At 35.4% G+C, this 17174-nt stretch overlaps 1 protein-coding gene across 1 annotated transcript; it reads left to right on the top strand.

The window, feature by feature from the left end:
• Positions 1-20: 20 nt before the first annotated feature.
• On the top strand, positions 21-16474 carry LOC128856770 (homeobox protein B-H1-like). Its single transcript, XM_054092086.1, has 3 exons — positions 21-875; positions 11391-11619; positions 13787-16474. The coding sequence occupies exons 1-3, from the start codon at positions 212-214 to the stop codon at positions 14427-14429; spliced, it is 1536 nt and encodes a 511-aa protein (XP_053948061.1). The 5' UTR covers positions 21-211; the 3' UTR covers positions 14430-16474.
• Positions 16475-17174: the final 700 nt, after the last annotated feature.

Raw genomic sequence — 17174 nt, 5'->3', positions numbered from 1 at the left:
GTTAGTCTTGCTTTGACGGTAGTAAAGAAAGTTAAAAAATCGCGGACAACCGTTTCGAACTTTTGCAGATTGAAAAAGTGTAATTAATACGATTAAACTGGTTTTTATGGGAAAATATTTTTAAAGCAACAATTTTCTAATATTGAAATTATAATATAAAATAATTAAGAAAATAGTGTGACAGTTTTACACATATTTTGGAAGTGTGGAAATGAAAGATTCAATGACAATAATAACTCCTTCGCCAACATCCGCTAGTGGTCAGCAGCAAAAAATGTCTAATTTAAAACCGAACCGTTCGCGTTTTATGATTAACGATATTCTAGCTGGTAGTGCCGCCGCTGCTGCTGCCGTTGAGGCAGCTAACGCAGCCAGTGTAGCGGCGGCTGCTGCATTCTATAAACATCAACAACAACAACATATAAGCAACAACAATCTCAGCGGTAACAGCATTGGAGCTCCACTGTCGTATACACAGCCTTCACAGCCACCACTGGAATCTTCAATGCATGTGCAACAGCCTCCGCCACCACCACTAACACATCACTCTGCACATTTGCAACATCAATTGCAAATACATCATTCCCGAACCCCACCAAATACCCTTATACCATTGCATACTCAAGCTCCCGTTAACGCTGCGGCAACCGCTGCAGCGGTTGCTCATAAAATTCATTTTCCCGTCGGCACAACACAAATTGGCTCAAATGGCCTAAATGTGGCACAATATGCAGCTGCCATGCAACAACATTACGCAAATGCTGCTGCCGCCGTACGCGAACTTGATAACAATAGCGATTACCAGGACAACGACGATTGCGACAGTGAAGTCGGCAGTGGCGGCCACCTGGACGACAACAGTGTTTGTAGTAATGGTGAGGTGAGATTCAGTTTATGTTGGGCGGGGCGACCGATAGATTTTGAAACATTCAAGTAACATTCATTGGTCATAGAGCAAGTAACACAAACATTCAAATTTATTTCGTTTCTTGCGGCAGTCGTCAATCGGTAGGCAATGGCGAACCTTCGAGCTTGTGTTTGTAATCAAAGAACTTCTTATGAAAATCGTGTACCGTTCGGAAACAATATGAAACCCTAAATCGAGCAAACCGAATAATATTATTGTAATAGCAATTTAAGAATACTTGTAAATATTAGTCGGTCATAAACATAAAATATGTTTGTTTGATTGTGCTTGTAATAAGCAAACATATTTTCCTACTATCAAGTATCAGCAGGTATCAGCATACCCATGTATCATATATGTATATATAAGCATATTATTATTTGTACTTTAAACTGTATCTGAATATCTTTAAAAACGTGGCTAAACTGGGGAAAAGTGATGAGATGCGATGAAGCTGCCACAAATGTATGTATATGCGTGTCTGTACATACAAAAGTTCTTAATTTTTCGGTATGCGTTTTCCTATTTCTGAAATCGCCCAAGTCCATATAAAAAGGCAGGTGCCTCTTGGTACACCTCCGACTGCCATTAAAAAAAACACATCGAAAAAAACCATTTACCCACAAACAATTTTGTTTGAATAAAACATCACTTCGCGGTCAATTCTTCTTCCCTTTACTTAGTCACCTACATCAGTGTCGATTTGATGCAAGGTAAGGGCTATATAGTTAGAAATAAAGCAATGTGGGAACAAATATATTTGATGCAAGGTAAGGGCTATATAGTGGAACAAAAATAATTTCCAATCAAGTTCAAACAGTTTTCCATGCATTATCAAAGATGCGTGTAAGATCATTCGGTTCCTTGATAGCAAACTAAAATACACAACAACTTTGAAATCCGATCAAATTCAAAATATGATCTGATTCAGGCAAATCAAACTTAAATGTGCCTTGGTTTGATTTTTCAAGCTTGGACCATAATAGTTGTAGTTGAAAAATTTTTCTTAATAATACGTTTGATGCATTCCATAGCAAAGCACATTACATACGATAATTAAAACAAAACGCATTAATTTGCTATCCTATCTATAAGAGTACTTATATGCATATTAAGGAGGAAATTTAATTCAATTCGATGTGACGGTGATATTTTAGTTTCATGTGGGTTTTTATATATTTCAGTTTAATTTAGTTTTTTAAACGGTTTAAAACCTGAGTAAAAAACCGAGATTAATAAAAAACCGATTTGCTATTATATTCAGAATAGTTTACTACTGGAAATTGCTGAAATAGTATTCCTGGTATGAAGTAAATAGTTTTAAACGATTATACGAATAGCAAACATTTTATTTTCTTAGACCGATGTTTTATTCCTGATACACAAAAGACTAGCACCTGTTCCCATTACGTCGAGTCGTTTTAGCATCGGATGTGGATATGAATGTTACAGTACCAGATATATGGTCTACTGTAGAGGTGCCAAACTATCGATGGTGGGCGCCATTGTAAGAAAAAACAAATAATTTGAATTTTATTTTAATTCATAAGGAACACTTTAAAACAACTATATATTTTCACAAGTGTGAGTGATTTACATTTGGAAAAAAAGAGTAAGAGTACAGGCTATGGGTCTTTTCTGCCAAAATATTGAACTTATAAGTTTAAGGAACATTGCTTACATTTTATGAAATTACATTTTAAGGGAAAAGCTAAAAATACAAAAGCCTTATAAAAGACTTAAAAGCTAAAACTTGAAAACTCTAATATGATTTATTTATTATAGCGAAAGATTTTTGTTTAAAAACAACAAAACGTTCACATTTTCTTCTTTAAGCCGTGTTCGCCTATCAGAAACAATTTGTCCCGCCTTGCTGAAAGCTCTTTCCGACTCCACTGACGTTGCGGGGATGCATAAATATTTATACATTAGTAATTTTAATAAAGGGAAATCCACCTGGTTGACCTGCAATCAAATATATTACCAAAACTTAGTTTTATGTATCGAAGATTGATTTATTAATTTTACCTTGATCCATAAAAGAGGGTCCATTTCCTGTGGGGCTATGTCTCTCTCCAGATACTGCCTTTTAATAATGATTGCATCAGATCGAACATTACTCTTTTTAGTAGCACATCGTTGGTTCAAAAAATCAAAAATTGGGTCCGTAGTGGTCGTGCTTGCTTCCAGACTGACAGGGTCTTCAACATGAGTCAAATTGCCCAAATTGACCAACTCATTTTCCAAGATACTTGCTGCTTGTTCAGCATTTGCGTTGGATTGAAACCCATCTTTTTTGAAGCGTGGATCCAAAAACGTAGCCATCCTTGTTACCGTGCGTAGCTCATATATAGATAGTCGTTTTTTAATCGACTCCAACATAGCATCTTTCATAGATTTGCCTACCGCAGTTGCCAACTGAGATGAAAGATTTTCAATTTGCCGATATAGTCCATATGCCAATGACATTATTAATGACACTGTAACGTATTTGCCACCAGAAACTTTTTCGGACACGTTCTTAAATAATCCTAATATTTTGTCAATATCTTTCAACACGTTCATTTCCTCTGCAGTGAATGGTTATGGTGCATTTGTTGTTGATAATAGCACACTGACAATGGCTTCATGGGTTAATAAAACTCTCTCAATCATGTCGTGGAGGCTGTTCCACCTGAGACTGAGATTCAAGCCATCTTGGACTACCAAATTAACTGTATGAGCAAAGCATGGCAGATTTTGGATTTTTAAAATTTCACATGCTTTCAGCATTGAGCTTGCATTGTCAGTTACAATGCAGACAGTTTTTCCAAAGATATGCCAAGATGTGAATATATCTTTTAAAGTGTCTGCAATATTTTGTGACGAGTGATTTGTAGTATCGATCAGTTTTTTGGTTGCTAGCGATGCCGTTTTGATGCCGTATTCATGTACGAAATGAACCGTTACCGTTAAAAAGCTCACGTTAGCACTAGATGTCCACATATCGCAAGTGATAGCAATGTTCGAAACCTGCTCTAAAATTGTTGACAATTTTGAACATCGATAGTTCAGTAGCTCGATAGTGCCCCACCATCGATGGTGACGATAGTGCCATCGATAGTTTGGCACCTCTAGTCTACTGGTCTGTACACAGGATACCATATGTGGCATATGACACAATTTGTCATTTATTCGTACTGCTTTTCTTTCCTGCTTTTGCCAGCGGAACTATGCTGTTCGTCCCCGCCAGTTCAGTATCTTTAATTTTTTCTTTCTTTATCTCTCTGAAACCAATTTAATCGATCTCATTTAACTATGTCCAGACTTTATTCATTCCTAACCCCACGGCTAACTAAGCTTTGATTGCGCCACGTCACGATTTTCGTTACGTTAAAATGCCTTTTTTGTGCTAATAACACCTTGAAGAATAATGATAAATGTTATAAGATGTAAGTAAATGTAAATATAAAATACTGTTCACTTTGAGATTCCATGGCAGCCCGAAACCAAATCTAAGAGAATTAATTCTCTTTACTACATAATTCATATTAATACTTATTATAGTATACATAATAAACAGAAATACGATAAAATATTAACATTCCACTTGTGAGTTGAACTTTTAAAAAATAATCTATTTTTTTGTAATTTAATTTATTAATTAATTTATGTGTTTAACGTTAGCTCTCTGTATGTTTAGGTGTTAATCGATTAGTGAAACTAATGGAATTCAGGGCTGGATGCACTAATCGATTATTATAATCGACACTATTATAATGGCATTTTCTCACTATTTTGAATGTAACGTTTGACAAACAAAAGTGCACCGTTTATTAATTTTTGTAGCGTTAAAAATTCATTGAGAAGTTCAGGTGAGATGATATTTATGCAGTACATCTAATGTAAGTGTTTAGGGCAGAGATATCGGAAAAACACCCGATGTAAAAATAGTCAATGTATCGGTTTTTTTTTTTTGTTTTTGAAAACTGACATTTCGTCATATAAAATGAAATAATGTTTTAAGTTATATCTACTGAAATTGATAACATACCTGCCATCAAGAGTTTCTCAAACAAACCTGAAAATTAAGGGAGATTTTTTGTTACTCTCGACTGATGATACATTTTTTTTGTTATTAAGGATTCTTAAGTATTTTTTAGAAGCATTGTACAATTGCAACGAGTATAGTGTCGCTATTTGCTCGCCATAAGGTTTGCTACCGTTTTGCTTTTTAATCGTCTTCTAGAAGAATTAAGCCGAAGTAAGCTGGATGCTGCGCCGTTGGCATGGTTTTTTAGCCGCTGTTTGTGAACTATGGCTAATCACGATGAAGGTCGCTATTCTTCATATATAATACAAGTATATATGGCGCATTTACTATGCTAGGCAGGATTTTGTTTTGGATGGAGGTGATGTATTTTTGACTAGCGCATCCCCATAATTGTTTACCGTAAGTCCAAACAGGACTTAGTGTTTGCTTGAAAATAAGCGATTTGTTGCTTATTGATAAGCTTTAGCATCTACCAATGAAGTAATATAACTTATTTAATTTCAAGTAAAGCACTTCTCGCCTCCTCGACGCATGAACGGATTGCGCTGCGTTTTCTGAAAAATTTTAATTTTTATCGTTTCAATAGTTTTACGAAAAAGTTGTTGACCATTCCAAGCATGTTAGCCCATTTTGTTGTAAAATAAAATGTGAAACATTCTGTTGATGTACATTTCGATGTATCGAATCAAAGAAATACATACATAGATGAATTTCGGCCACAGACATCCCTAGATTAGGGAATTTGCAGCATCAGCTATTTTATTTATGTCTTCGATTTCTACCGAAGCCCTTAGTGCTCTTTCATCTCTTTTCGACTTTGCTGACAGACATTCAGCTGCCATAGACGACTGGGTTGGTGCGTGACTACCATTCAGAGTACGTAGGCTCGAATCTTCGTGCGTGAATCACCAAAATAAAGAAAAAATGTTGTCTAATAGTGGTCGCCACTCGACAGGCAATGGCAAACCTCAGAGTGTATTTCTGCCATGAAAAAGCTCATCATAAAAAAGGCCTGCCATTCGGAGTACGCTTAAAACTGGAGGTCATCCCTCCTTCTCGGCCACACACCTAATAGGATCATTTATTTTTTTACTTTGTTCAACTAAGTCGATACTGACATAATTAAATTGTTTGTATTGCATATTTCACTTCTAATTTCACTCAAAGGAATAATATTTCCTTCCGACTATTCTGCTTTAGCTCAATCCAAATCTTTCAACCCTTTGTTTTGCTCTTTGTGGCTCTTTATTCCGCACTGGAACTTTAGGATACATGCCCAGAAGTTCGAAGAAATAATGAAATTTGCATATTGTTAACCCATAAATAAACATGCATATGTATATACTAAGTACGGTAGCCGTTGCAGGCGAATGGTTAGTGCGTGACTACCGTTCGGAAGTGAGTAGGTTCAAATCTACGTGCATGAAACCCCAAAATGATGAAACAAATTTTTTTCTAATAGCGGTAGCCCGTCGGCAAGAAATGGCAAACATTCGATTTTATTTCATGAAAAAGCTCCTCATAAAAAACCATTTGCAGTTCGAACTCGGCCTAAGACTGTAAGTCACTCCAACAACATCAAGACGCATACCACAAATATGAGGAGGAGCTTGACAAAACTTCCAAAACAGGTGTAAGAGAAAATTATATACAATATATATACAATATTTATATATGTATATACTAAGTAGAGTAATAGGCATAGGCTTATGTTGAGAGTATTTTCGCACCATTCAAAAAAACTTTTTTGGTTACAAATAACAAAGTGATAGCAAGAAAACCACTTCGGCGGTTTTCAGAAGGACCAATCAAAAATTTGTTTATGGTGTCGAAATGCATATTCTGAAACTCCTATTAAACTAATTGCTTAAAATTTTATTATAGCTTGAGTCTGAAGAGGTTAATTTAAAAATGGTCCGAATCTTAGACGCCGGGTTATTTTTTAGGAAATCCAAATTATTTTGATTATTCCTTTGGTCTGAAGCGGATCATTTTGTTGGGAAACTCAACGGTCTTAAAACTTTCTCTATGCGTTTTGCAGTCAAGTATAGTGATTCTTCGATACCAGTACTTGCAAGTAAGTACTCGATACTTTTTCCCCGAAGCAATTACTTGGTATCGATACTTTTTTGCCGTATTTGTTATATGGCAAAGCTACATGTTAATACGTTCACATATAATAGCTGATCTACTTTTTCGTGCTTAACTCCCTATAACTTTCTCTATGCGTTTTGCAGTCAAGTCTAGTGATTCTTCGATACCAGTACTTGCAAGTAAGTACTCGATACTTTTTCCCCGAAGCAATTACTTGGTATCGATACTTTTTTGCCGTATTTGTTATATGGCAAAGCTACATGTTAATACGTTCACATATAATAGCTGATCTACTTTTTCGTGCTTAACTCCCTATACGTAATTAAAAAGCGAGATTTCCCATACAAAATTTCTCTCCCAAAATCTGAGATTAAAAAAACAAGCCTAGATAATAACGATACTATGTGTTTTCTATGTTATCGATTATTATTATTACGAATGTAAGGAGAAACATCAAAATAAAAATTAAATGAAATGGATGTCGGCAAAGAAAACAGGTCTCTAACCATAATTATAATAAAATGTTTGTTAAATATTATTAATTATGCATTCATTTTACAGAAAAAAGCGTGTGTCCATAAACGTTTTGTCCTCTTATTACTTATTATAAAATGTAATATAGAATTTCCCATGCGTATTGTTGCCATCATTTTTTGCAACCTCAGTAAACGTCGCATACGGATTTCCTCCAACTGTTTATTATTAGTAGCCAATTGCGCTATTAAATTAGCTATTCCTTCTCCTTGTATTTTTTTCATATCGGTAGTAATAATTAAAGATACCAAAAACCCCGAAATATTCCACCAAACAAATTTTTATGAAGAAAAACCTCTCAAAGTATTGACAGCTGATTGTCAATTTTGCAGGTAATCTGCCATATGTGAACGCATCATATTACTATATATAACTGTCTTTTGTCATAGATTCATTCCATTATGTCAATGAAAGACACGTAAATTTCAATTTGGTATTATTTTTTCATTTTTACTTTTTTTTAACTTCTGCGTATAATTGATTTTATAAAGCTAAGATTTTGCAATGGCTCTATTATCTTCCGCTTGGAAAAAGGTCGAGTCGTGTAAAATATACCCAAACGAGTTAGGTTATGTAGGTTACATGATAGCCGTTCGCAAAAAATACATAATACTCATGATAGAATGGGGATATGCTGCACAAGATGGAATAACAAAAAGAAATGGTCACTTCCATGTGATCTATTTATAAAACCCAAATTAATGTGTATTTAAAAAAAATTAAAATGGACGTAGCGTCAATCGTGAAAAATTCATCCGAATTCTTGCTATGGATGCATATGCATAGGCAGAATGTTTTCTTCCATATAAAAAATTTAGAGCATTCCTTATATGGAGGAAATGTACAATGCCAATCTGCCATTTTTTTTAATTTCCACAAAGTTTGAAACTTATTTTATAAAAAGAATCATTAAATAATTGTTATTTTTCCCCCGATATGCTTTTCACTTTTTTTTTTTGTATTAAAAAGAAAAGTTAAGGTTTAGTTTTTATTTTTTCGATCAAAAATAAAAGTTCAAAATTCGTTTGTATTTATCCAGTCAAAAATAAAAGTAAAAAAACGATGCTTAATAACGGACCAAACGGAGATTGTAACATCACAGTAGTTTTTAATAGTTCTTTTAAATAAAACATTATGTATTGTTGTGACAATGTAAACCTAAAAAATTTAAGTAAAATTTCAACTGTAACATTTGGGCGAAAAAATATAACAAAATAAAACATAGTAAAAGAAAAAAATAAAAATAATAGGACTATGAATAAGTTCGTGCGGCTTTTTTTCGAAATTTGAAACTTTATTGACGTAAAATGGTTACAAATTTAATATTCAAAATATTGTCCATCGCTTACTACTACTTTTTCCCATATTTCTGGCAATTCACGGATTCCCTTTGTGAAAAATTCGGTCGGTTTTGCCGCAATCCACGAATCGATCCATTTTTTGACTTCATCGTAATTACGGAAGTGCTGGTCAGCCAGGCCATGTTGCATCGATCGGAAGAGATAGTAATCGGATGGCGCAAGGTCTGGACTATACGGCGGGTGGGGTAGGACATCCCATTTGAGCGTTTCTAAGTATGTTTTGACCACTTGTGCAACATGTGGCCGAGCATTGTCATGTTGCAAAATAACTTTGTCGTGTCTATCGGCGTATTGCGGCCGTTTTTCTCGCAGTGCTCGGCTCAAACGCATCAATTGTCGTCGGTAGACATCCCCCGTAATCGTTTCATTCGGTTTCAGTAGCTCATAATACACAACACCCAGCTGGTCCCACCAGATACACAGCATAACCTTCAGGCCATGAATATTCTGCGCCGATGTCGATGTTGAAGCATGGCCAGGGTATCCATACGTTGCCCGACGTTTTGGATTGTCGTAATGGACCCACTTTTCATCGCCAGTCACAATTCGATGCAAAAAACCCTTTCTTTTGTGCCGTTGAAGCAGTTGTTCGCATGCCATAAAACGGCGTTCAACGTCTCTTGGCTTCAATTCATACGGCACCCAATGGCCTACCTTTCGGATCATTCCCATGGCTTTTAAACGTTTGGAAATGGTTGATTGATCAACTCCCAAAGTTTTTGCAACCTCTTCTTGCGTTTGAGCCGGATCTTGATCGAGCAATTCCTCCAATTCGGTATCCATGAACTTTGGCGGCGCACCCTCGCGTTCTTCGTCTTCCAAGCCAAAATCACCACTTTTAAAGCGTGCAAACCACTTCTGGCACGTTCGCTCAGATAGAGCATGCTCACCATAAACTTCCACCAAGATACGATGACTTTCGGCTGCTTTTTTCTTCATATTAAAATAATGAAGAAGAATTCCCCGCAAAAACACATTATTTGGCACGAAATTCGACATTTTCAAGTGTGGTAAAAATATTGTTGTTTACGCTTCAAATAAAAAACTTATACTGACGTTTGTGCCTTACGACAGTAGCTCTCCAATGAATGTTTGGAAATGTGGATCGATGGAATAATAATCAAGTTACGCCATCTGTTGTAAAACCGCACGAACTTATTCATATGTGATTATTTTTCATGAAAAAAAATATATTAAAATATATTTTATTTAGTACTCGATACACTGCTCTGATATCAGAAAAAAGTAATTTGATAACGAATGATTACTAGTCAAGTGTAAATAATACTTTGTGTACATATTATATATAATTAATTTCAACGAAATAACCGCATTTGATAAATGTTTTATATTGCATAATGCACTCGAAGCTTTGCCGGAGCCTCCCGTAAGCGACTGTAATATAATATTGGCTATGGGAATAAGTTTCCGTCCTTTCTTAGCCAAAGTTACGAAATATTTAAACATTTAAATAATAAATGATATTATGTGAATTATGTGCCATTGGAAGCTACAGCTTTATTTCAGGCAGCATACGGATTCTTCTGATGAAAAATTCGAGTTTTTTTTATTTGATCCATTCATTGTGCCAGTTTGCGATGCTCTCGTAAGAAGTAAACCGCTCTACAGTAAGCGCTGACTGCGTTGATAGGAACAGATGGTAACCCGAAGGTGCAATGTCTGAGGAATATGGCGGGTGGGACAACATTTCCCAATTCCCAATTCAGTCCCTCTAAATATTTCTGGATCGATTTAGCAACGAGTGGCCTGGCGTTTCCATGCAGTAAAATCAGTTTGTCATGCCTAACCATGCCTAGCCATTCCGGCCGCTTTTCTTTCAGAGCTCTTTTCAAACGCAATAGCTGCAGTCGGTAACGATTGCCAGTGATGGTTTCAGATAGTTTAAGGAGTTCAAAATAGACGACACACTTCTGATCTCCCCACAACATAACCTTTGAAGCATGAATACTTTTTCGCTGTTGATAGTCCTGGTTCACTTGGCAGGCTCCAACATTTTCGACGCTTAGGGTTATCATAATAGATAAATTTTTCATCGCAAGTGACCGTGGACATTTTTGGCGTCAGATAAAAAAGAATCGATCGAGACCTCACATATACACCTTCCAATCACCAGTATACATTACTATATATAGTATATAGTACTAGAGCGAACTCAAGAATAGCACCAGCCACATCTCTCACGAGGGCGGAAACTTATATATTCACATACCCAGTGCATTGTACAAATATATCGGAATTTATAAATATTTTATAAATTAGAAAATTAGAGATATCATTTTATTTGTGTTTATTTCATTGCATATACCTACTTTATATATATTTAATGCCAATTCCAATATTGAGGCTTTGCTTGGGTTCAATATGGTTTATTACACCTTCTGTTACCCAATACTAAAAAAAACTATTCTAACTAAATAAATTCTTTCTGAAATAATTACAGGTGCTAAGGACGAGGACGGGAATAGTGTCAAGAGTGGGTCTACTAATGACACTCATAGTTTAAGCAAAAAGCAGCGTAAAGCCCGCACTGCATTTACGGATCATCAATTGCAAACTCTTGAAAAATCTTTTGAAAGGCAGAAGTATTTAAGCGTGCAAGAGAGACAAGAGCTTGCTCACAAACTTGACCTAAGCGACTGTCAAGTTAAGACTTGGTATCAAAATCGTAGGTATGTTAAACATTGTCTTACAGTATTTACTTATATACTATTGAAATAATTATGCCGAATTACATATTTACAATTACAATTAACTGCCTATATTTAATAGCACTAGTGACAAACCAGACTATTCCATCCGCCTGAACCAATTCCATTCAATTTATTATTAACTTCATCTTGGACTAAGTCGAATTCTCCAAAGTGCCGATATCTGATTTGTTTCAAAATAGGGCACCTTCCTAAGAAACGTGCTATGTTTTCTAATTCGTTTAAGTTACAAAGAGAGCAGTTTAAATATCTGTTGCAATATTTTATATTTCTCTAATAAATAATAATAATAAATATCTGTAGTGTCCGAGATAAATAATATCGCATTTGACCTTCAAAATCCAAGAGATTTTATAATTTTGAACCGCATCCACAATTTGGAAGCGGTGTTCTGGCATTAAACGATTTATGGTGACTTGCCAAACCTTAGTGAACAGAAATGTGAACACAGTTTGCCATTCCCAGCTGTCAAACCATAGCAGAGATAATGAAAAAATCAAAAAATTTACTTTTTTCATTATCCCCAAACTGATATATTTACATTCATACGTACGTATGTATGATGTATAATCATAAAATATCAAAATTTGTAAGATGTTATTATTTGCCTATATTTTAACAGATTTTTACAAATATATAAATGAACATATTGCAAAACATTTAATTTTATTAGTTTGGCCGAGCTCCTCCTCCTATTTGTGGTATTCGTCTTGATGTTCCACAAATGGAGGGACCTACAGTTTCAAGACAACTCCGAACGGCAGATATTTTTTATGAGGAGCTTTTTCATGGCAGAAATACACTCGGAGTTTTGTACTGCCTGCCTCGGGGCGACCGCTATAAGAAAAATCTTTTTCTTAATTTTGGTGTTTACCGAGATTCAAACCGACGTTGTCTCTGTGATTTCCGAATGGTAGTCACACACCAACCCATTCGGCTACGGCGGCTGAATAAAATATATCTATGTATTTTAACTGTAAATTTACATTGCTATTTAAAAACAAAATTTGAATTTAGTAATGTTTGAATTTGACGAATTTGGTGTAAAAATACCACCCCTCCCAGTTATGTAATATATATAAAGTTTTCTTTGACTACTTTTGTCACGTTTTCTTATAGCGGGCCTATCAATGAGATACGTTTGCGCTGGCCTTGAGAAAGCCTGAAGAGAATATTCTCAAATAATTTTTTCGAAAATCATATATAAGATATAAAATGAACACATCTATAATAAGAATTTTTGGAAAAGCAATAATTTTATTTAACTTAAGGGGGTATTCTAGTCTAGAGGCCCGAATTTCGAGCATTTTTTGACGATGAATAAAAAAAAAGCTATTGATATTTTTACGATACATTTTTTTATCATTTATTTATTCATATATTAGGAGCACACAAAATAAATTTGCAAAAAAAAAATGAATTTTCATGGAGTTATGCGTCCTTGAAGTGGAAGGGGGGAAAAAAAGGCAGTGTCCCCGTCGTCACGATTTCTACCCTTGTGGTCATCTGAAAAAAAAAAAAATACAAATTCTTAATTAATATGAATGTCATTATCGTATGAACCAGAAAAAACGGAAAAAAAATTTTTTTCCATAAAATGCCGGCTACTCAAAAAATTTAGGTCGATTTTTCTCTTATTTTTAAGCTTTCTCGAATTGTTAACACATTTAAAAAATTTAAATTTCCAGTTTTTCGAGCTTCATACGATAGAGATATATTTAAGGAATATTCATGACAAATTTCAAGCAAATCGGTTAATTAGAACTTGAGATATCGTGCCGACCGTATCGAACGAAGTAGTTTCGAGAAAAACACTTTTGAAGTTCGGCGTCCGCTCAAACCAGTCAAGCTGTCGCGTCACTAAAATAGTTGTAGCTTCGAAAATAATTCGAATTTTGAAAAATCCTTTTAGGGAGCTATTTTTGAATAGTTAAACTATCAAATTTTGAAAAAAAAAATTTTTCGATTTTTTCAAATTTCTAGACTAGAATACCCCCTTAAACATTATTTGCAGATAAACGTGTTATTATATATGTATTATATTATATACTTATTTTATTTTAAATGTTTTATTGCAAGGTGTCCACTTACCAACAATCCTTTTTTCTTTTGTATTTCTTTGTTATAGAACAAAATGGAAACGTCAAACTGCGGTTGGTTTAGAGCTTCTAGCCGAAGCTGGAAATTTCGCAGCTTTTCAACGACTCTATGGCGGAACGCCCTATTTGGGAGCATGGTCCTATCCAGGCTCACAGTCACCACACGGTGGCCCTGCCCCCTCGAGTATTGATTTGTACTACCGCCAAGCTGCAGCTGCAGCCGCAATGCAAAAGCCACTTCCTTACAATTTGTATACAGGAGTTCCCAGCGTAGGACCACTTACAAGTGTGCCCGTATCTGCCACGTCACCTTTCTCACATCTCGCCGCTTCCAGTTCATTATCTTCATTAAGCAGCTACTATCAAAGCGCCTCAGCGGCAGCTATGGCTGCTGTAGCTGGTACATCTTCTGGTACTAATTGTATTGCTGTCGACAAGCCAATCACTTCACCATCATTAGCGGTCATAGCAACAGCAGCTGCACCCGGACCTCAAAGTAATGTGACGAATGATCAGCGATGCACATCACATTCTCCCACGCAGCAATCGCCTTTAAGACATTTTGAGAACGCTCGCTCTCCCAGTCCTACTCTTAATCCAGGAAGCCCACCAGGCCGATCAGGTGATAATTCGCAGCTCCAGTCTGACGAAGAGGATCAAATCCAAGTGTGAGTTTGAAATTAGCCAATGATTAAACGTTAAATACTTCTTCTTTTATGAATTCATATGCATGTACATATAGTATGTATTATAAGTACATACAATTCATAAAAACATATAATTTCATTGTAGGTAATTTTAGTAGGCCCATACGTTGAGGTACAATATGTACATATACACATGTCGGTCTCTATTTTTTGGCAATTTACTCTTGTATTTTCGCTACTGTAATAAGTTAATCAATTATATATTCGCCATTGCTGTTTACAAGCTATTCCCACCTCTAGACCATTTTGTTGATGCCGTTCCGCCAAAAATCGCTTGGGCTGGTGTCAAAGAAGTTGTTGAGCCAGTTTTTAAGGTCCTCTTTGTTATCGAAGGTAACACCCTTCATATGGTTTGACAGGGAGCGGGAAAGATGGTAATCGGTCAGTTCAAGGACCGAAGAATACGGCGAATGCTGAAATACCACCCATTCGAGTTCTTGGAGTGCGGTTTTGACGACTTGTGCAACAGCCTGGCGTTGTCGTGAAGGAATATGGTTTGACCATGTCGATCAGGTCTTTTCAGTCGAATAGCCTCATTCACGCGGTTTAGCTGGGCTATGCTGAGAAGGCGACTGCCTTTGTTTTTTCGTTCATTCATGTAATTAGTTCATCCATATTAACCAATTGAAAAAAGTCTTTATAACTACTCACCCTGGTCATCGCGAAATATCCATTATACGATCTTTGATGGTCAAGTTGAAAATATTATAGCGTGCGCAAGGAATTACTTGATTACCAATCAGCTGCACCGTTCTTTAGTTTGGTGCGGACAAATTTAATTTTGGGTTTTTCGTGGCACCCGATTCCAGCCCTAATCATAACGCTGCTTTTATCGATTCCGGAGTATCTTCTATTCTTTACGAAAGGCATGCTAATAATTTTCAACCCATCTGGACTACCTGAATACTTTTTTGTATCTTCCAAGTAATACACTTCTCTCCAATTCCAATTCAGCCATTTTGTGTGCTTGCATTTTAACACCTTAGATTTTTTAAATGAGTAGGGTTTATTCTTAATACCGGCCTCAGCCGCGATTCCACGAGCGGTCATACATGAGCCGTCTTCGATTCGCCACTTCTTTGTTCAATTGATGAACAAATTTTATGTGGAGGCAACAACAAAGTCGAGTAAGATTCACAACTCGCTACATTCAATGTTGCCAACTCTCTTTTCTGATATTAGCCAAGCTTCATTAGGTCGCGCTCATAAAGGTAACCTTTTGCTGCTTTAACTTTGCGAATTCTCCTTTAGTGTTCCCCGTCGACAACACTAAGCGTGTTGACCGAGCACGATAAACTCTGTATACCTCTCCTTTCCTCGTCTTCAACTTTTCCCCGAGTGCTTTCAAACAAATGTAGTTTTCAGGCACTCATTTATTTCATCAGAGGATCACTTTTTACCAAACCCATGCCCGATTTACAACTAAAAATATATCACATAATTTAAACTTCATTTTATGAGTAACTTAACCATTTTACGACGGCTAATATCACCGCTTTTTGCTTTCTAAAATTCAACTGCTCGTGTATGGTTCCAAAGAGTGGTATATTTTTTTCGAATGAATAGTTTCGTTTTTGCATTACAGTTACAGTAGTTAAACGATCAGTAATAGCTGAAAAATTTAATATGCTAGTGTTTTGGCGGATCTTATGTATGTACTATGTATGGAAAAGCATGTAAAATTTCGTGTAAATTTCGCACAGAAAATGTGTACGAGTATGATACGAGTACTGATTAGGGCAAAATACGCTAAAATCTCCTATAGTGTTTTGAAACTTAATTCTTAAGGAAAAAAATTCTTTTTGTGTGAATTTTCAATATTGATAAAACTAATATAACAGTAATGATATTTATGTAATATATTAAATGTATTTAAGATTTATAGCCAAGGCAATAGTGAAATAAGCGTAACTAAGTATAATAATTGAATATTTAAAATGTATAAGAAGCCTTTCCAATGTAAAGATGTATTTACTATATTTTTCATTTTATTTTAATATCTAAACTTAGCAAGCAATGTATAATAAACTTATGTAAACTTATATACGTATTAATCTATTTAAGAAAACATGAATAAAATAAAAATTCAAAAGTTTAGCATATGTATGTATGTTTAAGTAGTAAGAATTACAAATGAATGAAGTTTCATTTTAAATGGTTGAAGTATCTCAAATATGGAATCAGATATTCACTGGCCGTGAAATCGGTGGATTGCATTACTTAGCGAAGTATTTTGACTGAATACCCTGGTAGAGGTAAAGTTATAGAACTTGAGCGAAAATACCATATATCATAGCTTTCAATCAGAAAAATTATTATCGAATGTTTGGCAAAAAAACAACAAGGTTCTGACAACGGCTTATGTAAATGGGCCGAAGGAATAATATCTGATCATTTTAAATATTGAATTCAATTCCAAGTATTTAGTTATAACTCAGTAACAAGTGGATTTGTTTTTATATATAATTGAGCTCTCAAAAGTATCTTTTTTACTGACGTCGGGAAAAGAAGCGAAAAAACGATCTGGGAGAAGCTGTTTTTTTATTGAGAAAACTGTCTCCGGAGCAGCATATATACACGAAAAGAGGAATTGTGGAGATCCCAGTACATGGACAGTTGGAAAACCTGCATGTAAACTCTGTGCAAATAAACACCATTCAACGAAATCCAAGGGTCTACACCTTATCTCGCGCGTCGACTCCATATACTT

Source organism: Anastrepha ludens, chromosome 3, assembly GCF_028408465.1.
Source record: "Anastrepha ludens isolate Willacy chromosome 3, idAnaLude1.1, whole genome shotgun sequence".
NCBI lineage: Eukaryota > Metazoa > Arthropoda > Insecta > Diptera > Tephritidae > Anastrepha > Anastrepha ludens.
This window is presented reverse-complemented; position numbering and strand designations above follow the sequence as displayed.

What these genes read in the sequence shown, in the direction of transcription:
- LOC128856770 (XM_054092086.1), top strand. Translation starts at nt 212, where the DNA reads ATGAAAGATTCAATGACAATAATAACTCCTTCGCCAACATCCGCTAGT. An exon ending in CAACAGTGTTTGTAGTAATG is followed by an intron (nt 876 to 11,390) that starts GTGAGGTGAGAT and finishes AAATAATTACAG; the next exon opens with GTGCTAAGGACGAGGACGGG. An exon ending in ACTTGGTATCAAAATCGTAG is followed by an intron (nt 11,620 to 13,786) that starts GTATGTTAAACA and finishes TCTTTGTTATAG; the next exon opens with AACAAAATGGAAACGTCAAA.